We start from the raw sequence: 13,366 nt of genomic DNA, 5'->3' as shown, positions 1-13,366 counted from the left end.
GCGGGTGCAGACACCGGGATTTAGGGACTGCTGCAGCACTGTGACTCACCTGGATGACAGAAAAGAAGCAAGGGAAACGTTGTTTTCAGCTTCAAGAGCACACTGTACAAGCTCGGGTAGTGTAACAGCCGGTGACAGGGTGTGCCGGAGCACCGTGCCAGGCCCAGCAGCAGGAGCGGACGGTGGAGCTCTGGCTGTTGCAAACCAGGCCACACGTTTTGCTGACTTGTGCTCTTGCATTGGTTCCCGTCAGCCTCTCAAACAGACGGCGGACACAGCTCTGTCTCTTCTTCCTAGGACACAATTGAGGACAAACTGGACACCAAGCACTACCCTTACATCTCCACTCGCTCCTCGGCCTCCTTTAGTACCACTGCGGTCAGGTAGGTGAAATCCCCAGCGGCAAGGGGGCAGCAGGGACAGCCGTGTGGGGTTGGATGTCAGCTCCGTGGTGGTGCTGCTGTGGGGGGCTGGGACCCCCGAGAGCCCTCCCGCCCTTTCTCATCACAGGCAGTGCAGTCCGAGTTCTTCCCACTGCACACAGCCCTTCTCCCTCTGCTTTACTTGGGCCTCATTCCTCTTTCACCTGCTGTGCCTCAGGACCTTTGCACTGGCTTTTCACAGCCTGAAATGATCTGTCGCCATATACATCCACATGAGTGGCTTGCCTCTTACCTCCTGAGGTCTTTAATCAAGTGTTACTTTTCTGATCTTCCCTAGTCACTCTAACATCAGAGGTCCATAGCAGCTGTATTCACGATAGCCCAGGTTTGGGAATAGCCCCATCGCCCATCCGCTGATGAGTGGATAAGAAAAACCCGTGGCCATGGTGGCTTCGGAGACCAGGCGGGTGGACACACGAGCTGCAGAGGGCAGCTCAGGCCAGGTCCCGGCACAGCTCCCAGGGCTGACACCCGTGGGACGTGCACCTCTGTCCGTCTTTTCATGCCTTCCCCACCTGTCCTGTCTCTACTCCTCCTCTTCCTGTCTTTGCTCTGGCCTTTGCCTGGGCCAGAGGCCTGAGCCAGCATCTGTGGTGTTAGCATCGCCTCTGTGGTGGCAGAGTGTTTGTTACCAGGCTGAGCGCCCACAGTGGGAGACAGACGGCTTCACCAGGAAGCGGAGACTGGGGGAGGCTCCGTGTGGCCTGGATGGTCCCCTGGGCCCTCCAGATTTGGAAGGTGACTGAGGCTGGCGTACATCAGGAAGGAGGGCAGAGCATTTTAGTGCCCGGAGAGAACTGGCTCCCTTTCCTTTATAAAGATTATTTTACTTATTTGAAAATTACATAGAAAGGTAGAGATAGAAAGAAAGATCTTCCATCTGCTGGTTCACTCCCCAAATGGCTACAACTGCTGGAGCTGAGCCAATCCAAAGCCAGAAGCCAGGAGCTTCTTCCAGGTCTCCCACATGGGTGCAGGGGCCCAAGGACTTGGGCCATCCTTCGCTGCTTTCCCAGACATATTAGCAGGGAGCGGAATTGGAAGTGGAGCAGCTGGGACTTGAACCAGCACCCATATGGAATGGCTGCACTGCAGGCTGGGGCTTTAACCCACTGCACCACAGCGCCGGCCCCTCCCATTGTTTTATTTTGCCGTTTTCCTCACCTGGAAGGAACCTGCTCTCACTGCTCCACCTCTGCAGAGCCATCACCCCTGGCTCCGCCGGAGGCTTTTACCCTTGCTGCCTGCACAGGGCTCCATGGCCTCCTCTGGGCTCGGCCCCACGGCTCTGAGCTCTGCTTCATCGAGGCACAGCTCAGACCAGCCTCTCTGTCCCTTCCGCCCCATGAGACTCGGTGAGCAAGGACTGTCTCTGGGGATGCGGCGTGGGGAGGCCCCGCCCACGTGAGGCACTCACGCAGTGCACAGCTGTGCAGACCTCAGGTTCTGTCCCCGCTGCCCGCTGCCAGCAGTGTCCCAGACAAGTTCAGAGACACACATGGCCTGGAGTGGACGCCTGAGCGAACCTCGTGCAGGTGAAGCTGCTGAGCCTGACACGTGATGTGTGAGAGCTGAGCGAGGCTGGCTGCTGCCCACATGTTTCCGAGAGGGCGACAAGGTCACGGCACAGGTGCTCACAGCAACTCTGCCAGCAGCCCAACTACTTAAAAATGGCCTCGCAGCTTAATTCAGCCCACGCTCGCTAAACACTGGTGTGTTCTCGGCACGGGTGTGCAGCGTGAACGTGTGGTCAAACCACCAGGTGTGGAGGGGTGTGTAATGTGGACAAACGTAACTAACCTCTCTCTCTCCCTCCCTCCCCTTCCTCCTCCATCTCTCCCCCTCCCTCCCTCCCCTTCCTCCTCCATCTCTCCCTCTCCCTCTCTCCCTCTCTCTCTCCCTTTCCCCCTCCACCTTTCCCTCTCCCTCTCCAGTGCCCGCTATGGACATTGGCACAAGAATAAGGCCCCAGGGGAGTACCGCAGTGGCCCCCGCCTCATTATTTTCATCCTTGGGGGCGTGAGCCTGAACGAGATGCGCTGTGCTTACGAGGTGACCCAAGCCAGCGGGAAGTGGGAGGTGCTGATAGGTGAGTAGGGCCGCACTTCCAGAGGAAGGAGCCGCCTCCCCGCACTTCACTCCATTCCACGCTTCAGTGTCGCAGTCTGTCAGTTCCCCACCGCCCAAGCAACACGTACTCCCGCAAAAGCGTGCGGCGAGAAGGGTGCCTGCCTCACGTCTGCCCTCCAGCATCTCTGGCTGGGAGGCAGCATCATGAGGTGGGCGGGGCCTGATGATAGAGTCCAACAGACTCTGGCTCAAATGTATGCTCTGCTATTGCCAAGTAGGGCCACCGCGAGCAGGTGACTCGGCCTGTCCGGGCCACCATTTCTTCACTGAACAAAATGGAGTTGTCCACCAAGAGCCTGGACCAGGCCTGCGATCAGATTTGCCAGTTTCCTGGCCTGGGGCCTCAGGCCTAGGAGAGGCCCAGTGGATGATGGGAAATCACTGCTCCCGTCCTCCTGTCATCCGGGATGGACGGATGGGGTGTGGGTGGCTAATGCCGGAACCCCGTCAGCCTCACTGCTGGACTCTGTTAAGGGTTCCCCCAACCGTGTCACCCTTGCTGGTGTCCCCGTTGGTTTTCCAGAAGAGGGGAAGCCACTGGTAGGAGCCATTAGTGCAGGAGTTCCCTCGCTTTCTGCCTCACGGCTGTAGGAGAAGACGTGAGCGGAGAGGCCTGCCTTCTCCAGATGCCTGCCCCTTTGTCCCATCTTCCCCTGGGGCCCTTTTGACACTGCTTGGCAGGAGGCTCTCAGGTCCCGGGGCTCTGCCCTCGGGGAACACACTCACACTATGTAAGGTGTGAGGCCAGGGTTCTAAGGCTGCATTTGGAAAGGGGTGTGAGCTGCACCCCTGCCGGGGCCTAAGGACAGTTAGGCTCCTCAGCCACTCACATATGAGCTGCCCCTGCCCCAAAAGCCTACTACCAGTCACAGTTCCTGGCTCTGTTACTATCTCTATGACAAGTGTCAGTTTTATACCTCTAATCCAGAGGAATCAAGTCACAGGGCCACATGTGCCATCCGAGTGGGCGAGCTCTGTGGGCCAGTCCGTATCACTGCGCCAGGGTTCACCAAGCTGGCCCTGGGGCTGCCAGCTGCCTTCTCAGCCCTGGGATCCGCTGGGGAGACCACACAGCTCTCCCACGCTCCCTCAGCTGCCCTTGTCTGGTCACCGGCCCTCCCTGTACCGCCTTTCCTTTGTGTTGGATGGGCCCCAGTGGCAAAGCTCTTTGTCCCTGGCCTGCATCTGTGCTGCATGAACGTGCTGAGGCACTCTGAGCTCAACGCAGCTTCCCTGGACAGAAGCTGGCACAGCCGGGCTCCGGGCGTAAACCTTCCTCTCCCCTGTGGGCCTGATTCGAGGCTCCCCGTCAGGAGGTGGAGACCTGGGATAGAAAGGGGCCCGTGCAGGTTCACGGAGGGGCCTCGCGCAGACAGCTGATGCCCGCCGTGTGGCCTCACCTGCTTCATGCATGCCAGCCGCCTTGCTGCCTGTGTGTGTGTGCGCATGTGTGTGTGTGTGAGAGAGCGTGTGCCTTTGCTTCTCGTGCCCCATCGGCTGCACGCCCTATAGACCTAAGTTGGCATGCTCCTGTAACGCACCTGTGTTCAAGCAGTCAGCTGGCCTCTGTTCTCCCGCAGGTTCTACTCACATTCTTACTCCCACCAAATTTCTCATGGACCTGAGACACCCCGACTTCAGGGAGTCCTCTAGGGTATCTTTTGAGGATCAGGCTCCAACAATGGAGTGAGAGCCAAAGAAACAAAGTAAAAGCAGCTTATTACAGAAAAGAAACTCTTCCACTCTGAAGGGTTTTCTTTGATTATTCCGTCACTCTTTTTCTTTCTTTTTCCCTTTTGAGTTTATGATTTATTTGATTTTCTTTTAACAAGAAAATGCTTGCAGTTCTTAACACCGATTGAAAATGTGTCCAAGGCTGCCTTCATAACCCTGCCCTAAACCCGCCAGGCTCTGACGTGCCGGCTCACTTCTGCCTTGGGCTACACACCACTCAGAGAGGGAGCTGCGAGTTGATTGGTGCTTGGGGCATGGTGCCCACGCCTGCTGGCTCAGGGTGCATTTGTGGGCACCCACAGAGTATGTGGGGCATCCTGGCTGTGGTGTGGTGCAGGAGCTTCAGATTTGAGGCCAGCAGTCAGTCAGGGGAAGGCCATGTGCAAGGAGGCAGGCTTTAGGGGAGGTGCCCTTGGACCCCTGATCCTGGGGGGGTTTGACAGGAAGAGCGTGGTGGTCAGAGGTGTGAACACCTTTTTCCTGGGACAGGCACTTTCTGAGGAACAAACCCTGAGGGGTTGACTGGATCACGGGGCACCAGGGACCTGGGGAACTGCACTCGGAAGGAAGGTTCCTCCTCATGTCTCCGTGCAGAAGACACAGTCAGCAGGGCTTTGCTCTTCCAGTCACGGCCTTCATTGCAGTTCTTCTGTGGATAGGCACAGCCTTCTCCCTCTTGGTGAGGCCAGAAGGCCCAGGACAAACCTGCTCATACCCCTGTGTGGCTCCCCACCGAGCGTGTCACCCAGCCCCGCTGTCTGTCTGGTAGACTCCGTACTGTCCTTGAGAACCCTCCTCTTCCCTCCTCTCCTTTTCCATCCCTCCCGTGTCTGGGAACCTCCCTAGAGGTGTGTAAGTGGCTGATGCTGCCGAAGCACCCCTCACAGCCTGAGTCAGTCTGCGGCTGTGAGGAGGCCACTTTGTGTGACCCAGACTGGGAATGCACTGTGGACGATGGGCCTACAAATGCCCCGTCTCGTGTGCACACACGTGGCCCAGTGAGTCACGGAGCCCGCGTCTCCTGTGAGCAGTGTGGAGAGGCCCGGACTTCAGCCTTGCCCCTCTGTGAGCACCTGTGTGACTGTGGGGCCCCCAGCTCTGGGCCATAGCAGACAAGACCCTGAATCGCAGGCTCCCAGGGCTCCTTGGAGCTCAGACAGCGACTCCCTGTGTGCCTCAGACCATGCAGTGCGATGCCCTCGCTCACTTTCTGATGAACCCCAGGGCAATGGCCCATGGGAAGCTTGCTTGCTTATATGAGGAAGGTAGTGCTCCATCCCCACCAGGCTACCCTGTTTATCTCCTGCTCTTTTCACTCTTGGCAGCAGAGGCATGCTCCAGGGCAGTGGTGAGACAGGACAGGGGCTGGCTCTACATCTCCAGGCCTCAGCTCCCCGTAGAAGGCAAGGCCAATAGGTGGGCATCCCACATGGGTGCTGGCTTGAGTCCCGGCTGCTCCACTTCCAATCCAGATCCCTGCCAATGCACCTGAGAATGCAATGAAAGATGGTCCTGCACCGACGTGCAAGACCTGGATGGAGTTCCAGGCTCCTGGCTGTGGCCGGGCCAGCTCTAGTTCTTAACGGCCATCTGGGGAGTAATCCAGCAGATGGAAGATCAGTCTCTCTGTGTGTGTCTCTGTTTCTTTCTCTGTCACTTTGCCTTTCAAATAAGTAAATAAATATTTTTAAAAATAGACAAGCATTCCTTAAAAGCATCTTGGTCTGTTGGCAGTCGCAGGCATCGGGGTCCTCGTGCACCTGTCAGGGAGGTAGACGGCCTTTGCTGCCAGGTGCAAGGGGACTTCAAAATATTTGTGCAAAATGGAGTTTAAAAGTGAGTTTATTCATTTTTTTTTTCCTAAAAAAAAAAAAAAAAAAAAAAGAGGCAGGGGGACAGAGACAGAGATCTTCCATTTGCTGATTCATTTTCCAGGTGGCTGCAACAGCTGGGGCTGGGCCAGGCCAAAGCTAGGTGCCAGGAACTCCATCTGGGGCTCCCACACGGGCTTCAGGAACCCAAGCACTGGGCCGTCTTCCACTGCCTTCCCAGGCACAGGAGCAGGGAGCTGGCTCGGAAGCGGAGCAGCCAGGACTCAGCCCGGTGCTCCAGTGAGGGTGCTGGCATCACAGGCAGCAGCTTGACCCACTGTGCTGTGATGGCAGCCCCAACAGTAAGGGCACAGAAAGGTTCCGAAGTCCACACGTAGCGCTTTCATAATACACATTCTCCATGAATTCCTAAAAAGATTTATTTATTTGAATCACAGAATGACAGAGAGGGAGAGACCAAGAGAGAAAAATGTCTTCCCTCTGCTGGCTCAATCGAGGGCAGGGTCAGGCCAAAGCCAGGAGCCAGGAGCTCCTCCTGGTCTCCTCCATGGGTAGCAGGGACCCAAGTACTTGGACCATCCCGTAGGCCTTCACAGGCACACCAGCAGGAACTTGAACTAGCACTCTGGCGTGGAATGCCAGCGTTAGGCAGAGGCTTAACCCACTGCACTCAGCCACGGCCCCTTACAGGAGTGCTCCGAAGAGCCCTGGTGCACAGATAGGGAAACCTCTGTGCCAGCGTACGTCTGTCTTGTCGTTCCATTGTCCCATGCACTTTTTAGGTACTGTTGTAGTTTGCGACTTGGAGCAGGACAGGTAGCAGCAGATCACTTAGGAGGTCTGAAAGAATCATGGGCCAAATCCCAAGGGGCCCTGCTCTGGTCGGTGCTCACAGAACAGCCTCACCAGGAGTCTCTTTGCTGAGTTTTGTTTCTGATCAGCAGAGAAAAGGGCTCAGCGGCCAGCAGAACGAGAGCACGGATGGAGGCAATTGTGTGTTCTTGGCTCCTGGAGTAAAGTGGGGGTGTTGGGTTTTAGAATTCAGTTAGCAGCAAGGCGCAGAGCCCTCGCACCAGGGAGGTCAGGGAGCACGTGACAGCTTCGCGTGGCCCTTTCAGCTGTCATTGCCCAAGTGACCAGAGTCCCAGGCCGGGCAGAGAGCCTGAGCTGCCTCCTAAATATGCCCTGCCCAGGGTGAATGGGTGTCCCCACAGACACCGTGCACGGCGACAGCGCCCACCCTGTCCTCCGGCCCCCACGTGTCTGGGTCAGGTGAGTGGTGCACAGATACCACCAGGCCCTGCTAAGCATCCCTCCAAGTCTGCTAAGAAATGAGATCTGATTGGGAATGTCCCAGAGGCTGCTGGAAGCGAATGGGGAACCGAGAAGCTGGACGAGGCCTAGTTATTGACGCACAGTTTGTGAGAGTTTTTGTCTTTTTATGTGGGACTTTCTGTTTTATTCCAGAGTAGGGTCAGGTAAGTTTCACTTCTCAGCGGCACTCAGACTTGAGTCTGAATCCAGAGCTGACTGCGGGTGTCACTAGCACATTCCCCAGGAGGTGCCCAGAACAGGGACCCAGCTCTGGGCCTGCCTGTGTCTCCAGCCTGCCCTGAGCAAGCACGCACACTCTGCCTTCATGCCTCCCCCGGCTGCTGTCCCCCGTGCGCGGTGTCTGAAGCAGTAGGCCAGCTCAGGGTGCCTGGTCCAGCTGGTCTTTAGAACTCTCGCACAGATTCCAGCAGTGCAGAAAGGAGATTGTGTCCTAGCAGAGGCTGTACAGCTTTGACAACGCGTAGCCATTTGGATAGGCCTCGTGCTTCATAGTCTTCTAGTTTTGTGGAATACCAGGGACCCTCGGAGCATAGAACGCATTGGCTGCTCTTTCTAGAAGGCTGCCATGGTCAGCCACCTGTGGGTTCAACATGAGAGTGTTTGCGAAATGTGGACCATAGGCTCAGCCTGTTCAGGTCACAAGGTTTATGGTGAGACGTTGGACCCACAGAGTGCAGTACGCGTGCATGGCCTCCAGGTGATTTGGGTTAATTCTGACTGGTCTGGTCCCTTTAAGAGCCTGGGTAATTGGAGGCCAGGGATGTGTCTGTTGCTGAGTCAGAGGATTTGAAAGGGTTACACAGAGAGAGGAGGAGAGGTTGGGGGCGGGGGGGAGGTCTTCCGTCCACTGCTTCACCTCCCAAATGGCCGCAATGGCCAGAGCTGCGCTGATCCGAAACCAGGAGCTAGGAGCTTCTTCCAAGTCTCCCATATGGGTGCAGGGGCCTAAGGATTTGGGCCATAGCAGAGAGCTAGATCGGAAGTGGAGCAGCCGGGACTTGAACCAACGCCCATGTGGGATGCTGGCACTGCAGGCGGCAGCTTTCCCCGCTGCGCCACAGCCCGGCCTCCCTAACCTCTTTGTAGCCTCCTCTGAATCCTGTATCTGCCTGTGAGGGAGGCAGGGCCGGCTGCTGACCAGAGCCCTCTGGAGTTTTGCGTGAGGTCCAGTCCGCCTCCTGTTTCCTGGGACTCCACGCAGGGTCGGAGAGCTGAGCAGCTGGGGCTGCTGCTTCCTGCCTGTAGCCAGGACAGCGGGGGTGAGCGGCGTGCCGTGGGCAGAGGCTGTCTCCCGGTGTCCCCACACGGGCACATGGGGCTCTCCAGAGTGTGGGGCGCGCTGGCAGGGTTGCTGTCCTTTCCCTCGTGTGTGCGGCAGGCCTGGACCTGCTTTAGGACCAGAAGGAAGGTTGGTCTGGTCGCAGAAATGAGTGTGCTTCAGGGAAAAGAAGTACGACAAAAACGCCCAGGGACACACTCCCCAAACCCGCGTGACCACTGCCTAAGGAGCCAGGTCTCCAGGGAACCAGTCAGCCAGGGAGCACTGTGGCCAGGCAGGCTGTGTGCCCGGGGCTCGCGCTCAGCGTCTAAGAGCTGGCCACGGACTGGCTCCTCTCGGAGCAGAGAGTGAGGGTTGGGGCTTAAACTGGAGAGAACGGGTGCTGGAAGACCCCCCTCACACTGGAGAGGGTGTTGCAAGCTTTCTGCTGGTCTGGACTGACCAGGAGGCGTGCAGGCCCCGTGGTCCCGGCTCAGCTGAGCAGACAGTGGGCAAAGGCGTGGGGGCTTGGTATTGGGATCGGGCCCAGTAAGCTGGGCACAGCCTTCTTTTGCCTGCCCTTGGGGGGGTGGAATCGGGCATCCAGGGGTTGCTGCTCCCCCAGCCCGTGAAGGCCTTTTCCTTGCCCAGGGCTCCAGGGAGGCACATTTTCAAGTGCGGGTCTCTTTTGTTCAGTTCTCTCCACCAGGATCTTTCTTTGAAACCCACTGCTGCATGTGCGCAGGCCTCATGCTCCCGCCACCGCGCCTCTTCTGTTCTGTTGACGTCCATGTCCAGACCACACGATCCATGCGTCTTTATTTACTGCACTCACTAGACCTCTCTTCCTAGGAAAAACACCTTCATTTCTTTTTTTTTTATTTTTTTTTTAATTTTTTGCCGTAGAAGTATATCTAATTCCATTAGCTTGAATTTTTGCAAGCATTTCTAATCTCTTACAATGCACGGTCTCTGCAAGGTAAGGCCTCAGGTCCCCACCCTTCCCCTCTCACACCTGAGGTCCCCTCACGGGGCAACACCCAGAGCTCAGTGGATTCCCCAGGAGCTTTGCCAGTTAACTTCCTCCCTGCGGCACTCAGTCACCCACCGTCCTGGCTCCCTGCTCCACCTTCCCCGCCCCCACCACCTTTTTTGGAATTTCTCTCCCTGGATTTACCTTGAGTTCGAGAGAGAACTGGGAAAGCAGCCACCCCGTCACCTGGCAGCTGGCGCTGGGCCCTGGTGGAGAGGCAGCTGCTTCCCTGGTACACCCTGGGGCCCTGCCTGAGCCAGGGGATGTGTTTTGTTTACTCACAATCCCCATGTGTCTCCCAGGGCTAGCGTAAGAGGGCCCTGGACCTCCCAGCCCCAGCCCCCTCCTTGCTTCACTGGGCCCCAAGCAGGGTGGGGGAGGGGGCCTGGTGCAGATCCGGGAGTGGAGAGGAGGGGGAGCGAGAAGCGCGGGCTCACTGCCCTGTCTGCCCCTCCCCAGGATCCACGCACATCCTCACCCCACAGAAGCTGCTGGACACCCTGAAGAAGCTGAACAAAACAGATGAAGAAATGAGCAGTTAAAAACTCAGCCGCCCTCCACAACAGGACCCTCCCACAGTGCTCCGCGGCCCGCGCCCACCTCCTCTGCTGACCCCCTGTCCGTTGCCTCCCTGCTCTGCACGCCCTGGCCGGCCCTGTTGCCGCTGCGTTCTTGTGTTATTGATGCCCTCTTCTTGTTTGAAACAAAAGAAAACCATGCATTGTGTTTTTTAAAGAGTATCTTCTGTATGTACCTAAAAGGACAAGCGATGCGCTGCAGAAGTCTGCGAGCTGCCGGGAGTGAGTAGACGGCCCCTCCCCATGGTCTGGGACTCCGTGACCTTGTACATAACCGGCTTGGCGCATGCAGATTGCTTGAGTCTGGAAAGGCAGCAGCTTGGTGTCTGACAGACTGGTGTGGCCCGTTCGCGTTCTTGAGAGTCACCGAGCCGTCCCTGCAGAGGACGCGCGGTGGCCTGCACGCGTTCCTCCCCCGGCCCTGGGGCCTGCTCTCATCCAGGTCAGCTGGGAAGTGGCCCTCTCGGGACACCTCGCAGCACCCGAGGTGGAACTGACCCCTTTGCTTTCGCTGGCAGCTATGTGCCCAGTGGCACTGCTGTGGGTGGGGCTGAGGGTTCCATGGGAAGCCAGGCTGGGTGTCCACGACCTGTCACTGCCCCCTGCTGGCCCGTGTGCACAAGGTGTGCACAAGGGAAGTCTTGGTGCCCAGAGAAGCAGAAAGCAGACTTGCACCAGAGATCTCGGTCTCCCTCGGAGAAACGCTCGGGCACAATGCTGTCGGCCGGACCCCTCCCTTCCCTGGCGTCACCGCACTCGCCGCTTCCCCGAGTCCCATCAGCCTGGTAGAGGTGGGGAGTCAGGAGTGGAGGAGAGCGAGGCAGGGGCTGGGGCTGTCGACAGGGCCCTTTGCTGGGCCTGAAGTGGCCACTGGGCTTGTGCAGCCCCTGCACCTGCTCAGCAGGCAGCTGTGGCCGAGCGCCCTCGGCTTCCGATACTCCCGAATACTGGATCGCGTGCAGCGTGCGGCCGTGTCATCGTGCTTGGAAGACAAAGCGGTCGTTTTATTCCCTGTATGAAAACGTAGCTGTGTGAAACTTCGCTCTAAAGCAAACGTTAACGAAGGGAATGCTGGGAGGATGTGCCGTCCTCTCGGACTCTGCAGCTGTCCACCGCGCAGTGCGAGCACACCGTTGTGCAATAGAATGACAGTGGAAGTCACAAAAGCGTCCCCGGCCCAGCCCCAAGCCGCCCTTTAACCCCGCGGACTGTGGACATTCCGTGTCTCGTGATTGTCGTGGTGTGTGCTAGTGCAGCGCAGCCTCCCGCCTCAGAATGTGCCCCCCGCCCCGGGTGCCGGCTGTGCCCCCTCCCCCGCCCAGGTTAGTTTTCAGGGCTCCGGCTCCGGCCCCCCCCAGCCCCTGCTCCTCAGGACAGCACTGTAGGTACTCGCATTGGTTCGTTCCCTACGTCCCCGCCCCAGACCACGCGATGCTCACGCTTCAGGACCTTGTTCGTCGAACGTGTTGGTTTTCCTTTCTGTTATTTATATATATAAAATAATTTATCAAAAGGATATTTTAGAAAAGCTGGTCTGTCTTGAGCCTTGTTGACTTGGCATTACCGGGACCTCCGTGTTTGGAAGTATTGAAGCACAAACTTGCATCATGTCTGTACCGTTCTGTACTGAAGCCCTCGCGTCTACTCAATAAAGAAATCAGCGCCCACGCACGGTGTCCAGGGTGACTCGGGGGTGGGTGGGAAGACGGCCCCTCCGAGGAGCCCGCCACTCCTGCCGAGGCTGGGAGTCGCCGAGGTCCAAGTGGGAGGTCCGCGCTGCTCTCACACCTGGGGCCGATCCGTGAGACTTGTCTGGGGCCCGCGGCAGCGCAAAGCATCGCCTGCAGACGCGATTCCTCTGTCGCCCCGTTCCTCAGACAGCCGCCCTCTGTCTCGGGCACCGCACGCCCTGGCTGCCTGCTCGTGCCGAGACAGTGCGAGACATCCTGCCTGCATAGGCAATGCACTTTCCAGACTGAAGCCGGGGCTTGGCCTGCTGCTGTTTTTGTAGGATTTGTTTATTTCCGTCCATCCGTCCATCCGTCCATCCTCTCTTTGCTCTCTCTTTCTCCTTTTGTCAGAGCCACCAAAAGAAGGAGGGAGAGTGCAAAGAGGACGGACGGACGGATGGAACTCCATCTAGTGCTCCCACGTGGGTGGCAGGGGTCCAAGTGCTTGGGCCATCTGCTGCCTTCCCAGGCGCGATAGCGGGGAGCTGGATCAGAAGCAGAGCAGCCAAGACGCAAGCCAGGGCCGCAGGCTGGCGTCTCCTGGTCTTGCAGCGTGCTGGTGAGCTGGCCCGCCCTGGGAGCAGACCTTGAGGCTGGGTGAGGTTGCTCAGGGAACCTGCCAGGATGCTAGCACTGGGGAGGGGGCTCCACGTGCAGGAACTTCTGCTTCTACTTTTTTGTCCCCGTTCAAATCCTGACCTCTGTCATAACTGAGAAGTGTGTCAGTGGGATTTGCACCCCTGCTGTCATCGGGGGAGACTTGCTCTGTGGGGGTCATGATGTCAGCGGTTACTGGCCACGCAGGGCCCCTCACGTCCCTCGGTTGCGGGTGGGCCCTCTCCGTGTAGAGGTGCAGAGCTGAGGCTCGGAGACGCAGAGGAGCGCCAGGTACCCAGGTCTCCCAGCAGCAGCTGCCTCGCCAGCCAGAATGCTTGCCCGGGAGTCTTAGTGTTCTGAAATGCTCTAAACTGGGTTAACGTTAAAGCCAAGGAGATACCGTTTGCTCCTCCTTCCCAGGGTCAGCTGTCCCTCCAGGTCATGGGACTTCTGCCTGGCTGGCCCAGGTTTTCTGTGTGTTTTCTGTCCCACCTGGCTCACTGTCGCCCGGGGTCCCTTCCTGTGACAGAGGGAGATGGCTGCTGTGCGCTGTTCATTGCCCCAGTGCCTGTGACAGCAGGGCTGGGCCAGGCCCACACCAGCAGCCAAGAACTTATTCCAGGGCTCGCACACGGGTGGCAGGGACCCAAGCACTCGAACCATCCCTGCTGCCTCCCTGGTGTGCATCAGCAGGAA

The 13,366-nt window shown here is 58.0% G+C and overlaps 1 protein-coding gene across 3 annotated transcripts in view; it reads left to right on the top strand.

Moving 5' to 3' along the window:
* The window catches only part of STXBP1 (syntaxin binding protein 1), a 68,602-nt gene extending 56,598 nt beyond the window's left edge, over positions 1-12,004 (top strand). For 2 of the 3 annotated variants that reach the window (XM_062207497.1, XM_062207498.1), the window contains exons 17-19: positions 298-383; positions 2,378-2,532; positions 10,225-12,004. In XM_062207497.1, coding sequence (XP_062063481.1) covers positions 298-383; positions 2,378-2,532; positions 10,225-10,307 — 324 coding nt within the window. In that variant the 3' untranslated portion in view covers positions 10,308-12,004. The remainder of the gene's footprint in view (positions 1-297; positions 384-2,377; positions 2,533-10,224) is intronic. The other variant, XM_062207499.1, reaches the window with a different exon arrangement.
* The last annotated feature ends 1,362 nt before the right edge of the window (positions 12,005-13,366 follow it).

The sequence above is a fragment of the Lepus europaeus genome, chromosome 12, assembly GCF_033115175.1.
Source record: "Lepus europaeus isolate LE1 chromosome 12, mLepTim1.pri, whole genome shotgun sequence".
Taxonomy (NCBI): domain Eukaryota; kingdom Metazoa; phylum Chordata; class Mammalia; order Lagomorpha; family Leporidae; genus Lepus; species Lepus europaeus.
The sequence above is the reverse complement of the archived record's forward strand: the minus strand, read 5'-3'. Positions and strand labels throughout refer to the sequence as shown.